The following is a 13,757-nucleotide window of genomic DNA, read 5'->3' on the forward strand; positions in this document are numbered from 1 at the left end:
TGGCACCAGCCTTTGTATCTTCTGCATATTAGTTCTTGTATGTGTAGAAAATATTTTCTTCCAGTCTGTCAATTTTTAACCTTGCATGTGAAGCCTTTTGCTCTACAGGTATTTTATCTGATTAGATCCATCAACATTTTCTTTTACGGCTCCTAGGTTTCCTGTCTTGTGCCTTTCTTACTCCAGGGTTATAAAGATGTCAGCCCTCATTTTCATAAAATATTTTTAGAGTTTAAAAAAAGTGTAATTGAGAAATCCATTTGAAATATATTTTTGTGAATGGCATGTGGTATAGATCTCATATTTTTCAAATTATTCCAACATCAATGACTAGTATATCTCATCCCCACTAACTTGAGATACTACCTTTATCATAAACCAAATTTCCATATCAACAGGTGTGTTTCTGGGTGCATGTGTTTATTCTTTAACCTCTAGATAAGGGGCACTGTTCTGTATGGTGGGTACATCTGGACAGTATAAAATACAGTTTACTTTTCTAAGCAGGCAATATAGTAAAACCTCACTAATTTGGATAAAATCCAGAGGATTAGTGGGAGGAAGGAGGACCTACATGGTAGTAAAGCCAACCAGCCAACCCTGAAGTGCAGTGTTGCTTTAAAGGAAATGTTTGTTTAGGTTCTCATATCAGAGAAGTTAAAATAAGGAAGCAAGGAGACGGTGCTTACTTGATCCACTTTTGTTTCTCTTGAGTCCTTCTGAAACAGAATGGTGAATCCAGCGGTATCTACCCTGTTGTCATCAATCAGGGTAACTGTAACCAGAGAGCATTTGGTGGGGCAGGAAGTACTGAGGGGTGCTGCCTGTCTGTCTGTCTAGGCAGCTGGTAGGCTAGTTCGTGGAGGGACACAAGTTGGTGGACGGCTGGTCTGAAGCGCTCTTGTTCTCAACACTAGGGATTCTTAAGATGACAATACAACCCTAGTAGGTTCCCCTGGAGGCCCCATCTGGCCGCGTTCTCTTGCCCACTGACGTCTTTCCGTGCTTTCTAAGGGGCTGCAGTTGAGCTCAGCTGTGGAGATCAGTGTGGTGCCCTGGTATACAGTTTTCCTCCTGAATGCCTGGCTTCTTTAGAACCAGCTTGCCTGTAGGAAATGTTGATTCCTTTTCTTTGCATCTTGTCAGCTGCCCCTCTTGAATCATTTTTTGAAGTTGTATGTACACAGGATCCTACTGTATACAAATTTTATCATCAACCAAGGGTTAAAAACCAGGCAACCTAAAAACAGGCTAGTGTAGTGACCGAACCCCAGCCATCCTGAAATCCCAAAGATACCAGGTCTTTCCAGCTCCTCTTGTGTTCCTCTGGGCCTTCTTATTAGCTGTGGGTTGGACTTTTCATGTGGTTGAGTTTCTTACTAGTGTCCCCTGACTAACCTCCCTTGTCTCTGGGAGAAACAGAGCACTCGGGGAATGTGTCCTGCTGTGCGCTCCCCAGCAGTGCGCCTGCTCGAGGGGAGCAGCTGTTATGCGCCTGCTGTATTCACTCCTGAGTGCCTCTGTCCTTGCTCAGTTCCTCCGCCTGGCTGTGTCCCCAGTGTTGGGGGTACGTGGATAAGAAAGACCCTCCCCTCTGGGAGCTCAGGCTCATACTGTGCCTAAGCGGACACACGCTTTCCTTGGTGGTTCAGGCACATGTCTTGCCCTGATGATGGCAGGTGCGCGCGGCTGCTCTGCTTCCTGAGGCAGGAGAGAGGAGGCTCACGGCAGCTGGGTGGCACTGGGTGATGCTGGGTGGCGCTGGGTGGCGCTGCGTGGCGGCCCTTCTCTCCTTCCGTTCCGTAAACCCAGTTGCTTTGTCTCTCTAGGGGAAGCTGCCTACACGGATCACAGTTCCACTCTCTGTCATTAGCCAGCCCATGAAGGGCAAGGGTGTGGTCACAGCCCCCATCATCAAAGGCAACCTTGGAGCCAAGTAAGTGCTGTAGAGGGTTGGGTGGGCGACTGGGGGGACGCCTGGACGTGGAGGGGAAGGCGGCTGGTTTCCCGGGCTCCTTCGTTGTGCTCAGCAGTGAGTCTCGAGCACCCCGCGTTGTTGTAGGTGCTGTGGATACAGCAGTGATTAAAACAGACGGAAGTTGGTGCTGCCTTCAGGCTTACACTGTAGAGTGAGTGGGGAGAGGAATAGTGAGTTAAAGTACTCTGTGGCCGGTGACGTGCTCTAGGGAAAAGCAAGGGAGGGCACAGGAGGAGCTGGATGGGGTGGGCGGTGACACAGCTGGGGGCAGTCCCCCGCATGGGCGTTAGGGAAGGCCTCGCCTCGATGTCTGAGCCCTGGGGTGTGACGATGGCTCAGAGGGGAGGGCCTCCTGGGGGCCTGGGCGTCCCATGGCTCTGACTTAGATGGGGATGGAGGGCATGATGAGATGAGTCTGCTGGTCTCAGGGCGGCTGCCTTGGCAGGGCCGGGTTTCTGGTTAGGAGCGCACACCTGCTGGGGCCCCGTCCCTTACTCCTGCTGGTCGCGGAGCGGATACGGGGCCATTTCATCCAAAGCACCGGGAGCCTTTGGCCTCGCTCTCTTCTCTGACACGGGACGCATGGAAGCTGGAAGAAAGGTGGTCTCGGCAGCCGGTTTCCATTTCAGTCCGGAGTGCCGGGGTTTTCCGCCGGCCCGGCCCGGCCGTGCCTCACTCCCGCTTCCCCTCCGCAGCCTCGGCGGGCTGGGCCGTAACATCATCCTCACCACCATGCCAGCGGGCACGAAGCTCATTGCTGGCAACAAGCCGGTTAGCTTCCTCACCGCCCAGCAGTTGCAGCAGCTCCAGCAGCAGGGTCAGGCCACACAGGTGAGGTCCGGGCACTTGCTGCGTGTGTCGGGCTGCCCTCTTGCCTGTGCCGCTCGTCCTCAGCTGACGGGCCGCGGGCAGTCTGCCGACCAGACACTTTTTCTGCAAACAGGTGCGCATCCAGACTGTCCCCGCGTCCCACCTTCAACAAGGAACAGCTTCTGGTTCCTCCAAAGCCGTCTCCACGGTCGTCGTGACCACAGCCCCGTCTCCTAAACAGGCACCTGAACAGCAGTGATTCTCAGGGAGGAAGATGGTGGCCGCGAAAGCCACACCCGGTCGGCCTTCTGGCTGAAAGGGAGGAGCGGGGTGGTGCATCGCCCCCCGGGCACGTCTGTCTGAGAAAGGCCCGCGGAGGGACCGTGGCGGCCCGGCCGCCGCTCGGTGGGGAGCGCACTGCGCCAGGTGCGCTGGGGTTCCGAGGTCTGTTCTGTCTGGTCCAGGAGAAGCTTCTCTGGTGGGGTCGTGTGAGCACGCCGTGGCCACGCAAGCCCAGCTGCCTCCTGGAGCGAGGCTCTGAGGACGGGCGGACGGTGAGAAGGTGTGCAGATGGCAGACGAGGCTCGTGCTGTGGTGCGGGCTTTGTTTAGCTCTGGGCTTCTCTGTGGCTGGTGGTCTAGTTAGGAGCTCTGTGTCCAGACATTTTTATGTAACTTATTTTTTTAAAGAACATCCTGTACATCCTTATCAAGTAGAAACCTGGGCTTAGCACGCCCCCTCCCCCCGAACTGATTATTTATTCTTTTGACCAGAATGAGAGAAGAGCAAGATTCTTAGTAAGTTGGAGGCTGACTTGATCTCTGCATGGTAACAGAGAGGCCGTGAGGTGGGGGAGAAACGTGGGAAGTGAGGTCACGTGGGCCCCCTGAAATGGGACTAGTTTGGCAGCCCCTCTTCAAGACAGGCTGTCAGGATCTTGACTGTGGTCCGTACCTTCACCTGCAGACTTAGACCCCCTTATCGAGGCTGTTCACACGCGAGCCCAGGGCCAGTGGACAGAGCAGGCGGACGCCAGCAGAGATGCTGCTTTTGCAGCACAAGCTTTATTGCAGTTCAGAGATGATATGTTTTGCTTTGTTCCAGAGCAAGAGTCAGCAAACCATGCCCCTTGGGCTGGCTACCTGGTTTTGTAAATAAAGCTTTATTGAAACACAGCCCGTGCCCATTCATTTATGTACTGCCTGTGGCTGCTTTCAGTTAGAAGGCAGAACTGAGTAGTTGTCATAGAGACCACACGGCCTCAAGCCTGAACTGTTTCTTATGTGCCCTATTAAGTAGAACTTTGCTCGCTTCTGCTCCAGAGTAGAGGTGGGGAGAAGGGGTAGGGGGTGGGTGCAGCCACGAGGCAGCATCAGCCACAGAGGAGGTGGGTCTGGGTTTACAGTCATTTGCTCCTGGCTGCTTCACGGTTCTCAGCCTCTATCGAGCTATAGGCAGAACTCAGAATGATATTTTAAAATGTAATTAAAAACACTGATTATTGACAGTATACGCCTCTTTCATATTGGAGCAGTGGTTGGGTGGTGAAGCTTTTCTGTAGCGACAGGGCTTCCCTGTCCTTTTTGAAAGTATCCAGATTATTAAAAATGTATCCCTAACTCATGGAAATTTAGTGATGATCTTTGATGGGGTCTCTGTGAGGAAGTGGAGTTGGAGGGCAAAGAATTGGAATGGCCTCCTTTGGAGGGGTTGCTGGGTGGAAGCTGAGTGATCAGGCAGGTTGCAGTGGTGCAGAGAAAGAGTGGCTCACTGGGTACACAGACATTTGATTCGTAAAGCGGTTCTGTAAAATAGACATGGCCATCCCTGTTCTAACTGTGAGAAAATCCAAGCCTGAGTTGAAGTTAAAGAGAACCAAGCTGTGAGTGCAGTCTTTTAATTCAAGTGCCCTTTCTGCTGCCTTCCTGTGCGGACGTGGCTGTGGTGTGTCCTGGTGAGACGGGGGGACCGTCCGGAGCTGGGAGTGGTGAGCCTGGATCATAAAGAGCAGAGGTGAATTGGCGGGGGGTGAGATTGAGCTTTTGGTGGGTGGTAGAGGGCTGGCGCAGAAATAAGATTGGTAATGGGGAGAGGCGGAGACTGCAGGGAAGGAAAAGACTGGTTTTTGACCTGAGTGGAGGAGAGCACGTCTGCATGGCATTGTTTCCTAGAGCACATGTCACGTGAAAAGCCCGTGTGCCGGTTTCCAAACGGGAAAGAGGTAGAAACTTGAGGGATCCTGGGTCTGGCATTTACTGCTGGTTAAAACAAACTCCTTTTGAATTTACTTAACAAATGATTTCATCATTTGTTCAGCCTCAACCCTAACCTCCACTTTTATTTGCTGAAGTCACTTGACTCTGCTTGTCTCCTTGGTGCCCGCAGATATTTACATCCTAGCCCGCGGGTCAGTTTCAGGATGCCGGTGGTTAGTGTGACCTGGTGCTTCCTGCCCAGCCTGCCCTTGGGTCCCAGAGGATGGCATCCCCTGCCGGAACTGCTTGGGTGACACCACTGGCGTTTGCACCAGGCATGGTGCCTTGCGTGCAGACCTCAGGGGTCTTGTAGAGACATGATAGCTGGTGGGTGTTTTGGAGGGAACAATTCCAGAAGAACTTGGTTCAGAGGCTCAGAGGCTGGTGAAGTTATTCAGACCATGTATCTGAGACTAGATTTGGTGAATGGCATTGTGATCGGTTTGTACTTTATCACCACATCTGAGTATATTTATGCAGGCTGATCACTTCCTTGAAGGTATCCCAAACAGTGCTGTGTCAGGGGCATCGGAACAAACTTTAATATTTTGTATCTGACTGTCACACCTCAGCCCCTCACTGTCTAGAAAATGCTGCCTTTCCTTAAAGTGTTCTGTCCCCTCCCCACTTTTAAAATCTAAAATGGAGATCTTTACTGTGAAAGTAAAACTGCGACTATGTTCCTTCTTCCCACCTCCAGTCCCTGGGGCGAGAACATGTTTTACATTAATGGCCAACAGTAGAACTTGCTGAATAGAACATGCTTCATTCAGGACTTGCCGAATGAACATTTGGGTTCCTACTCAGCAGGCAGGCCAAAGTGGGTCCTGAAAGGGGGCCCCCGGGTTCTCTTAAAATTCAGTGTCTTCAGGTAGCTCATTCTTAATCCCTAAGATGTGGCTTCGACCCTGAGATGCTGGCTGACCGTGGGAGGCTGCCTTTCGTGTAAGTACAGCATTCCCTCCAAAGAGCACACATGCTTCACACAGCTGATCCCTGCCGTGCTGGTGTGAAGTAGCGGAGGGCACAGCGGGAGAGAAGCTGGCCTCTGAGTCCTACTGAAGGCTGGCTTTAGGACTTCGTGGCCGTGTGGCCTTAGGCTGATCCGGTTCTCTGAGGAGCCCTGGTGTTCTTGCAGTACAGGTGGTTGTGAGAATCAAGACGAGATAGAATGCAGTTTAAGGTCTGGGAAATCATGTACAAATGAATGGCACTGTGGGTCCCTACGACCTTTCAGATTTGTCCTAACCCACTTGTATCAGTTTACAGAGCTTGATTAACTGTCCGCGTTCTTTCGTGTTCTCTCTGTCTTTGTGCCTGGATTCTCTGTGCCTGGAATGTGCTTTTCTGTAGGGCACCCCCCAAACACACACCTTCTCCCCTCCTTCGTTTCCCATGGTATCTGTACTTACCCCTTAGGGCACCAGTCACCCTGCACATAACTGCTTATATCTCTCCCTTTAGACTGTGAATTCTTTGCTGGACACATATTTCGTTAATCCTTACAACCATTTCAGTGCTGGTGCAAAGTAGATGATTAATAAATATTTGTTGAAGGAAACGTAAAGAAAAAAAGAACAGGTCCAGAACCAAGATTCGAGTATCAAGACTTTATGTCACTAGTTCAAGATTCACATCCTTTGCAGGATTCTTATCTTTTGCTTTCAGCTATGTTGAAATTCAAGGCCTTCCATAACCTGACATTTTTCTCTCTACCTCATTATAGAGGTTTCCTGTCAGCACCCTCTTACTAGGGTACTTTTGAGAAGTCAGAATATCTGGGTTCCAGCTCTCAGCTGGACCACTCACTGGCTTCCTGATTTAACCAAAAAGATCACCTTTGGCCCAGCTTCGTCACTTATCAACAGTGCGTGGTATTGCAGTACTCTGGAACATTATGATTAGTTAGGAGATGCTTGGCAAGTAATGTTTAAAATACCAAAGCTCGTGAATTATTTTACTTTAAAAAATACGGATTAGAATTATATCTCTAAAATAAGGGCTCTGTCATTCACTTTCTGATAAGAAAGTACCTGCCTTCTTGAGGGAAAAGGGCTAAATTATCAAAAGCAGTAAATTCTGCTGGATTCATATCCTGAATTCACCCATGAGGTCGCTTCCTGTTCTGAAACTTTCAGAGTCTGAGTTCTCTTCACACTGAGACACAAATAAAGGCTTGCTTTGTTTTTCTCTACAAAGTATACCACAACAGCACAGACTTCAGTTGGTTAAATGAGCAGGTGCAAATATACAGACCCTTGAGAGTGGATCACAATGAGGGTTTCAGTGGAGGAAGTGAGCTACCCCACTGACCACCAGCTGTGCACCCAGAGGACACTCCATCCTCCGTTGGTGACCGATGGCCGCCCCTAGTCCTCATCAGAGCCGCTCAGGAGGGCCTTCTGGTAGGTGTGATCTGACTTCAGCTTCTGAATCCCAATGATTTCTCTGTCTCCAGGCCTCTTTACCCGTGTCAGGAAGCTGTAACGGGGAGACAATAATTGCAGATGGAGTGAGCCCCAAGTTGCCTTATTCCCTCACCCGAGGATGCGAAGGCGTCAGCCGGCCCTTAGAGCATGTTTTTTATGTCTCTATCAAATACTGTGGTGACTCGTCTGCATCTCCGGTTTCTTAGACAACGCTCTTTGGTGGTGAAAGGACTCACGGTCACTTAAAGGTCAGTGATGTAACTGAGACTCAACTTAGTTCCCCCACCCCACAATTTGTTGTTTCACTGGCTGGGCAGTAGAACTCAAGGAAACCACGGGCTGCTTTCCCTTCTGTTTGGTCTGTGTGGAACTCTCTCTGGGTGAAGTAGTATCCCTGCTTTGGGTAGGGAGATCGGGAACTAGGAAAGAACAGGGGCGGCTCTGACGACACGGAACTAGCAGCACCGGGTGTGCAGTGGTTGAAGAGCCGGGCTCTGCCGTTTACCCCTTGGGTGACCTTGATCCAGTAACTCAGTCTTTTGAAGCCTTGGTTTCCCCGTCTATAAACATCACGTGCATCCTTTATAAAGTGAGCATTAAGTGGGGTAATTTACACACTTTAAGTGCTGACCACAGCGCTGGGACACAGTCAGTGCTTAGGAATTACTAGCTACTCTCGTAACCTCGGGAGAGCGAGTGCTGTCGCGAGCGCTTGCTGCTGTGGTGTCTTACCTGACCGTCACATGTCCCTGGGAAGTAGGGCAAATCCAGGAATAAGGTGTTGGGCTCTGAATGAACCAGGGACACAGCAGGGACTGCGGTTCAGTACTGATGCCTAATGCAGAGTTTTTCCTATCAAACTGCAGACTTAAAGTCCGTCAGAACTGCATTCGAAACCTGGGTCTGTCAGGTCGCCGTGACCAGACAGACAGGTCCTTTAACTTCTCAGACTTCATCACCCTCACGTGCAGGCATAGAGTGCCTTGCACAGAGCTTGGCATATAGTTGGCCCTCATTAAGTGGTAGACGTTAGCACTGCTTAGTTATGAAGGGTGGGGCGTGGAGGTAAAAAGGATGCAGTGTAATACGTTTCGGGGACGGGGCGAGTTAGGACAAACTTGACAAAAGTCATCTTCTCTTGGACATACCAGTAAACCAGCGAGTAGCTGATGGCCACAGTGCAGAGGGCGGCCAAGTAGTGCCAGCAGAAGCACATGGTGATGAACATGATGTTGGCGTCATCTTTCTGGTCCCATTCGGGTGCTCCAAAAAGCGGGAACAGCACAAACCCGATCTGGTGGATTATACAGAGAAGCCAGCCTTGTCATTAGGTGGGCCTGAGAAGCCCCCTAGCCTCCTGTGGCTGCCAGAGTACCTGTAGTAGCCCAGACAACTCATTCCCCATGCCTCTGTTAGCATCGAACGGCCTCTGCACAGGAAATTGCTCTGTTAGCTCTGGTTTTAGTGTAGCCTTACTTATAATTTCAGGGCCCACATTTCAGATGAACAGTTTTTAGCAAGTAGAGGCTGTAAGTGGTGTCAGTAGCTCTGCTGGGAGGGGCAGGCAGGGAAACCCTCAGCCTGCTCACTACCTGTGCTCTGTTGATGACGCTTGTTTATGCGTCAGCAGGATATCGATGGCTAAAGTCACGTAGGTCAGGGGTGGGCATGGGCACAGAAGTGGCTTCTGACCCCCTTCGAGTGGTGTGTCAGTGCTGCATCTCCTGGACGCGCTCAGCAGGCCTGCTTCATCCTTGCACCAGGTGAGGAGCATGGTTTTGAATAATTACCTGCCAGAACCAGGTGCCCTGAAGAATAACGAGGCTGGTACGGAAGAGTTCCAGCACGATGTTGTCCCGGAGGATCACTTCCAAGGTGAGGCTGACAGCCCCTGCGAACACGGCGCACAGCAGGAGGGAGTGGATGTGCTGGTCCAGCGGTGGCCGGTGGTGGACATGGTGGTACAAGAGGAAGCCTGTGTGGAGCAGGAGATGCTGTCGGGCTTGCTGCCCCCCGCCCTCCCCCGCCCCAGGGGATCCGTTCCCAACTTCAGCCTGATTACGAAATGTCTGCCTCAAAGCTAGATTTTCTGGCACTTAGGAAGTCAGTTTATGTGACAATCTAGGGCAACAAGCCAATGCAGGTTATAGTGTGTGTGTGTGTGTGTGTGTGTGTAAGTAGGTATAAGCAGCAGAGGATGAATCTTAACATCTCTTTACCGAATCAGTGGTAGGGTTCAGTCCAGGATGGGAAGGTGATAATGTTGTTGATTTGTGACCAGCTGTGTGTGTGTACTTGACATTCAGTTTTACCCTCATTCAACCTTTTTTCAGTTCTTCTGAGGTTCAGAAGTCAATGAGGGGGTTGGATTACAATATGCTTTCTCTCATCCAGTTAGCGTGAGTTGCGTGGGGAGATGTGTCCTAGCCACTGGGTGGGAGTCCAGACGGTGACAGTGCAAGGTTGGGGTGGAGCACGGAGAACCCCTCCCCTAACCCGAGGGTCACCCCCTTGCGTGCTGGCACCCCGCCAGTCTTCGTGCTGGAGGGCAGGGCGGGGGCGGGCGTTGGGCGGGCAGGGGGAGTTGGTGCTCTGTCAGCCAGAGCTCTGGCTAAAAGCCTCGTGCTTTTCCTGTGCCACCTGTACCATCCAGAGCACAGGATCAAGTCCTGTGTAGGATTTTGAAGCTCAGAGACAGGGGTTTTCTGGGGAAGATGATTAAATTTGCCGTGTTTCTGATCTGCTGCGCTCCAGTCCCTCTAAGGCTCCGTCCACACCTCCCAGTCACCTTCGTTGGCAACTGCCACAGCCATGACCAGTCTGTCCAGCCCCAGGGGGATGTGGGTGAGGAGGGAGGTCAGCACGTCCACGACTCCCGAGACCCCAAAGAACAGGTACATGGTGCTGTGCTGCCAGTTGCTCAGCTTTACCCAGTGGTCCTCGTGGGACAGGTGGAGGTGGGGCCCGTCGGGAACAAACTGCTCTGCCAGCATGCCTGCAGGGAGGCGGGGTGGAGGTTAGGGAGGGAAGAACAGCTCGGAGACAAATAGACGGCGGAGTGACCCCCAGTCATGGCGAAGGCGGCCCACGGCTCTGTGGACCTACGCTGCTGCCTCAGATGCAGCTGTTTCAGGATAAAATACGTATTTGCTGAGGAACCTGTGCAGACATGTTGCCTTTGTTGCCGTTTCTTTGGGGGAGGGGGGAGAAACGGCAATAGGAACGCAGCCACACAGGCCCCCAGGACATTTGTCGAGCAGTCGAGATGACAGCAAGGCATTGTCTCTTAAGCGAGAGTGTGGCTGATGCGTTCTCTGTGGGTCCCCTCTGCCGAGCGAGCTGTGAAATAAACCTGGAAAGGAACAATTCGGTGGAAAATGATAGAATCCCAGCGAGACACACTGCTGGTGAAGATAGCCGTGGCAAGCCCAGCGACTCCCGGGTGTGGGCTTTTCCTGCACCGGGGGCGAGCTCAGAGCTGAGGGTCCCTCCCATGGCGCTCGGCCTCTGTCCCAGATGCTGGGAGAACAAGGCCAAGGCCACACCTTGGTGATCCTGGCCACCCTGTAGCTCAGGAGACGGGGCCGGCACACAGGTGAAGCAGTGCCACAGGGCAGCTCTCACTTCTCGGAAGCAAAAGATTCGCCTTTTGCCTGGTGCCCAGAATGTTCTTGGAGCCTAGAATAAGTCCTCCGTGACAACGTTCTGGACCCTGTTTCCCAAACATTTCTTTCTCAACCCAGATCCCCCCCCACTTTTTTTTTTTAATATTTATTATTTATTTACTTATTTGGCTGCCCCGGGTCTTCGTTGCGGCATGTGGGGTCTTTGTTGCCACGTGCGGGCTCTTGGTTGAGGCATGTGGGATCTAGTTCCCCGACCAGGGGTCAGACCCGGACCCTGTGCATTGGGAGCACGGAGCCTTAACCTCTGGACCACCAGGGAAGTCCCCAGCCCTTTCTGAATTATGTATAAAAGATGAAGGTGCTGGTGGAAGCAACCCAGGAAAAGGACCTCCCAGTGACAGGAGAGAAGGCCTCCGAGAGCAGGGACTGTGTCTGTTCCCCGCCCCCCCACACCCCCGGCACCCAGACAACGAGCTCCTGGCACGTGGCAGAGGCCCAAGAGACCGTTGTTGGGTGAGTATTATTTTCACTTAGGAAGGAGGCCAAATATCATTTTTCTAGCTTTTCTAAGGCCAAGTTGATGCTGTCCTTTACTGTTTAAGCCACATGGGCCCTATCACTTCTCAGCTTCAGAGAGACGACAAAGCCTTTCCGATGCCTGGGTGACCGGTGAAGGGGACATGCAGCTAGCCTGTGACCTTTGCTCACTCCACGGGGAGCTACTGCCCTTGTTTCCGTTCCTTGGAGAAACTAGGCCAAAGGGGACAGGTGGCAGGACGTAGCTGCAGGGTGAGCTCCCTCCTCACTCGCATGACGGGCTGGTCCTGACACGGAGTTCTGTCTGCGCTGGACACCGCTTGTTCCGCGAGGGCCGCCAGTGGGCTGCACGGCTGTCAGGTGGCCATGGGAGTGGGTGGGTTTGTTGGAATGGGGCGCAGTGAAGGAAAGTCCCCCTCAGACAGCTGTCTGTTGGCTTTTCTCACTCTCTTCCACTGCCTCTCTGAGTAGCCTTCCAGCATGAATCCCCATCTCTAAGCGCTTGAGATTTGGGGATGGAGGGTACGAGTTGGGTGTTAACCACTCCTGAGTTTCCAGTGGAGGGAGACAGCTGGGGGGAAAAAAGATGACTTTTCTAAAACTAAGCTCCGTTTAGTACCTTCTCATAACTCATGTACATGAGCTTAACTCTAATTTGTTCTTTTTTTTCTCTTTTTCTGTTTTGTCTTTTTCATAAAGTATGTCTTCTATTTCTACAACTTATGCCTGTGTTCCTACAAATTATACCTGTATCCTTCTGGGGCAAAGAATGCTGTAGTCTATGTGGTAGTTTTTCGTAGTGTGAAACTTAGAACTGTGATGTAAGGTGCTATTAAACTGTCAACGTTACCAAGTTCGGTACACAATAGATGCTATGGTAAAATATTTAGCGCCGAAAATTCTTGTTATGTTATCCCTGCCAGTGGAGACATCCATTTTTCACAGGGTCCAGGAAGTGGGTTACGGGTTCTGGGTATGACAAGGAGATCCCTGGGCCAAATGACCCCCCTCCTTACCGACGACTGAAAATAAAGTTCTGATGGCGGCCTCAATGATCTCAAGACGCTGATAGTGGTGAGTCAGTCGGCTGCTCTTCCCCTTTTGGTGAAAGTACTTCAGTGGGTACTTCACTGACCACCACAGTCCAACTATCAAGAAGAAGCTCCCTGGGAGAGCGTGGCCCTTGAAGTTTGCCATCAGGGTCCCAGGATACCTAAACAATAAAGGGACAGCTGTTAGGTGGCTGAATGGGGAAGACATAAATGGATAATTTGGCAGGAAACACAATCCATGACCAAGGATTCCGAGCTGTAAGCCATATTGAGAAGGAGACCGTTATTCTCATAGAATAAGCTTGTGTTATGTCATTGAAGTGTTGTCCACTCAGTGAGTTACAAGCCCAGGAGAATACCACTGGCCCTGAGGCTTTAAAAACGTGGGTAAAATATAAGGGAGGAGAAGGAGGATGGGTAAATACTTCCTGATCTTAGAGTAGAAAAGCGTTTGTAAACATAGAGGTAAAGGAGGGAACTAGAAAAGAGAAAGTCATCTGCATAAGCATTTTACATATAAAACACATCAAAAGGCAAACCATTTGGGAAAACGTTTGCAATAGCTGTGATAAATGGATATTCCACTACAGAGCCTTTACAAGTTAATAAGAAAAAGACCGTAGAAGAATGGGCAGAAGACACAAACTACATAATTCACAAAATAACACAAATTGATAATCTCACTGTAAAGATAACGCAAATGAAAAAATATTTTTCACCTAATTTGAAAAATTGAGGGTTTTTATGCAGCCCTGTAAGTATAAATGAATACGGTCATTCAGATTTGGTAAAATGACAGGCTATTCAGCCAGAGATGTGTGGAGAGCTTGTATCAGCCCTTCCATGACTCATTTCTAGGCTTTTCCCTGTTAAATTCCTGGTTGGTCGGCCGCTCACCCCAGCTGTGCGTTTCCCCTGCTCATTCCCGAGTGTTCATTTCCATGCTTAGCTCGTGAAGCCAAGCGTTTCTGACCCCCGTCACTGCCCTGAGCCTGTGTCTGTTTCCTGGCAGCCGAGCAACTTGTTTTCATGGCCAGTACCAGCATGTTTAAAAGTCACTGAGTGAGGGG

General features: G+C 50.9%; 2 protein-coding genes across 8 annotated transcripts in view; one reads left to right on the forward strand and one right to left on the reverse strand.

The window, feature by feature from the left end:
* Window positions 1–3,963, forward strand: part of NFRKB (nuclear factor related to kappaB binding protein) — a 34,427-nt gene extending 30,464 nt beyond the window's left edge. For all 7 annotated transcript variants that reach the window (XM_061203030.1, XM_061203036.1, XM_061203035.1 and 4 more), the window contains 3 exons: window positions 1,830–1,936; window positions 2,674–2,809; window positions 2,922–3,963. In XM_061203030.1, the coding sequence (XP_061059013.1) occupies window positions 1,830–1,936; window positions 2,674–2,809; window positions 2,922–3,047 (369 nt within the window). In that variant the 3' untranslated portion in view covers window positions 3,048–3,963. The remainder of the gene's footprint in view (window positions 1–1,829; window positions 1,937–2,673; window positions 2,810–2,921) is intronic.
* A 2,675-nt stretch (window positions 3,964–6,638) lies between these two features.
* The window catches only part of TMEM45B (transmembrane protein 45B), a 31,417-nt gene continuing 24,298 nt past the window's right edge, over window positions 6,639–13,757 (reverse strand). The window contains exons 2-6 of the mRNA XM_061203054.1: window positions 12,652–12,848; window positions 10,261–10,467; window positions 9,263–9,447; window positions 8,621–8,766; window positions 6,639–7,524 (exon numbers count right to left, since the gene is read on the reverse strand). Of these exons, the coding sequence (XP_061059037.1) occupies window positions 7,413–7,524; window positions 8,621–8,766; window positions 9,263–9,447; window positions 10,261–10,467; window positions 12,652–12,832 (831 nt within the window). The 5' untranslated portion in view covers window positions 12,833–12,848 and the 3' untranslated portion in view covers window positions 6,639–7,412. The remainder of the gene's footprint in view (window positions 7,525–8,620; window positions 8,767–9,262; window positions 9,448–10,260; window positions 10,468–12,651; window positions 12,849–13,757) is intronic.

The sequence above is a fragment of the Eubalaena glacialis genome, chromosome 10 (genome assembly GCF_028564815.1).
Source record: "Eubalaena glacialis isolate mEubGla1 chromosome 10, mEubGla1.1.hap2.+ XY, whole genome shotgun sequence".
In the NCBI taxonomy this organism is placed as follows: Eukaryota; Metazoa; Chordata; class Mammalia; order Artiodactyla; family Balaenidae; genus Eubalaena; species Eubalaena glacialis.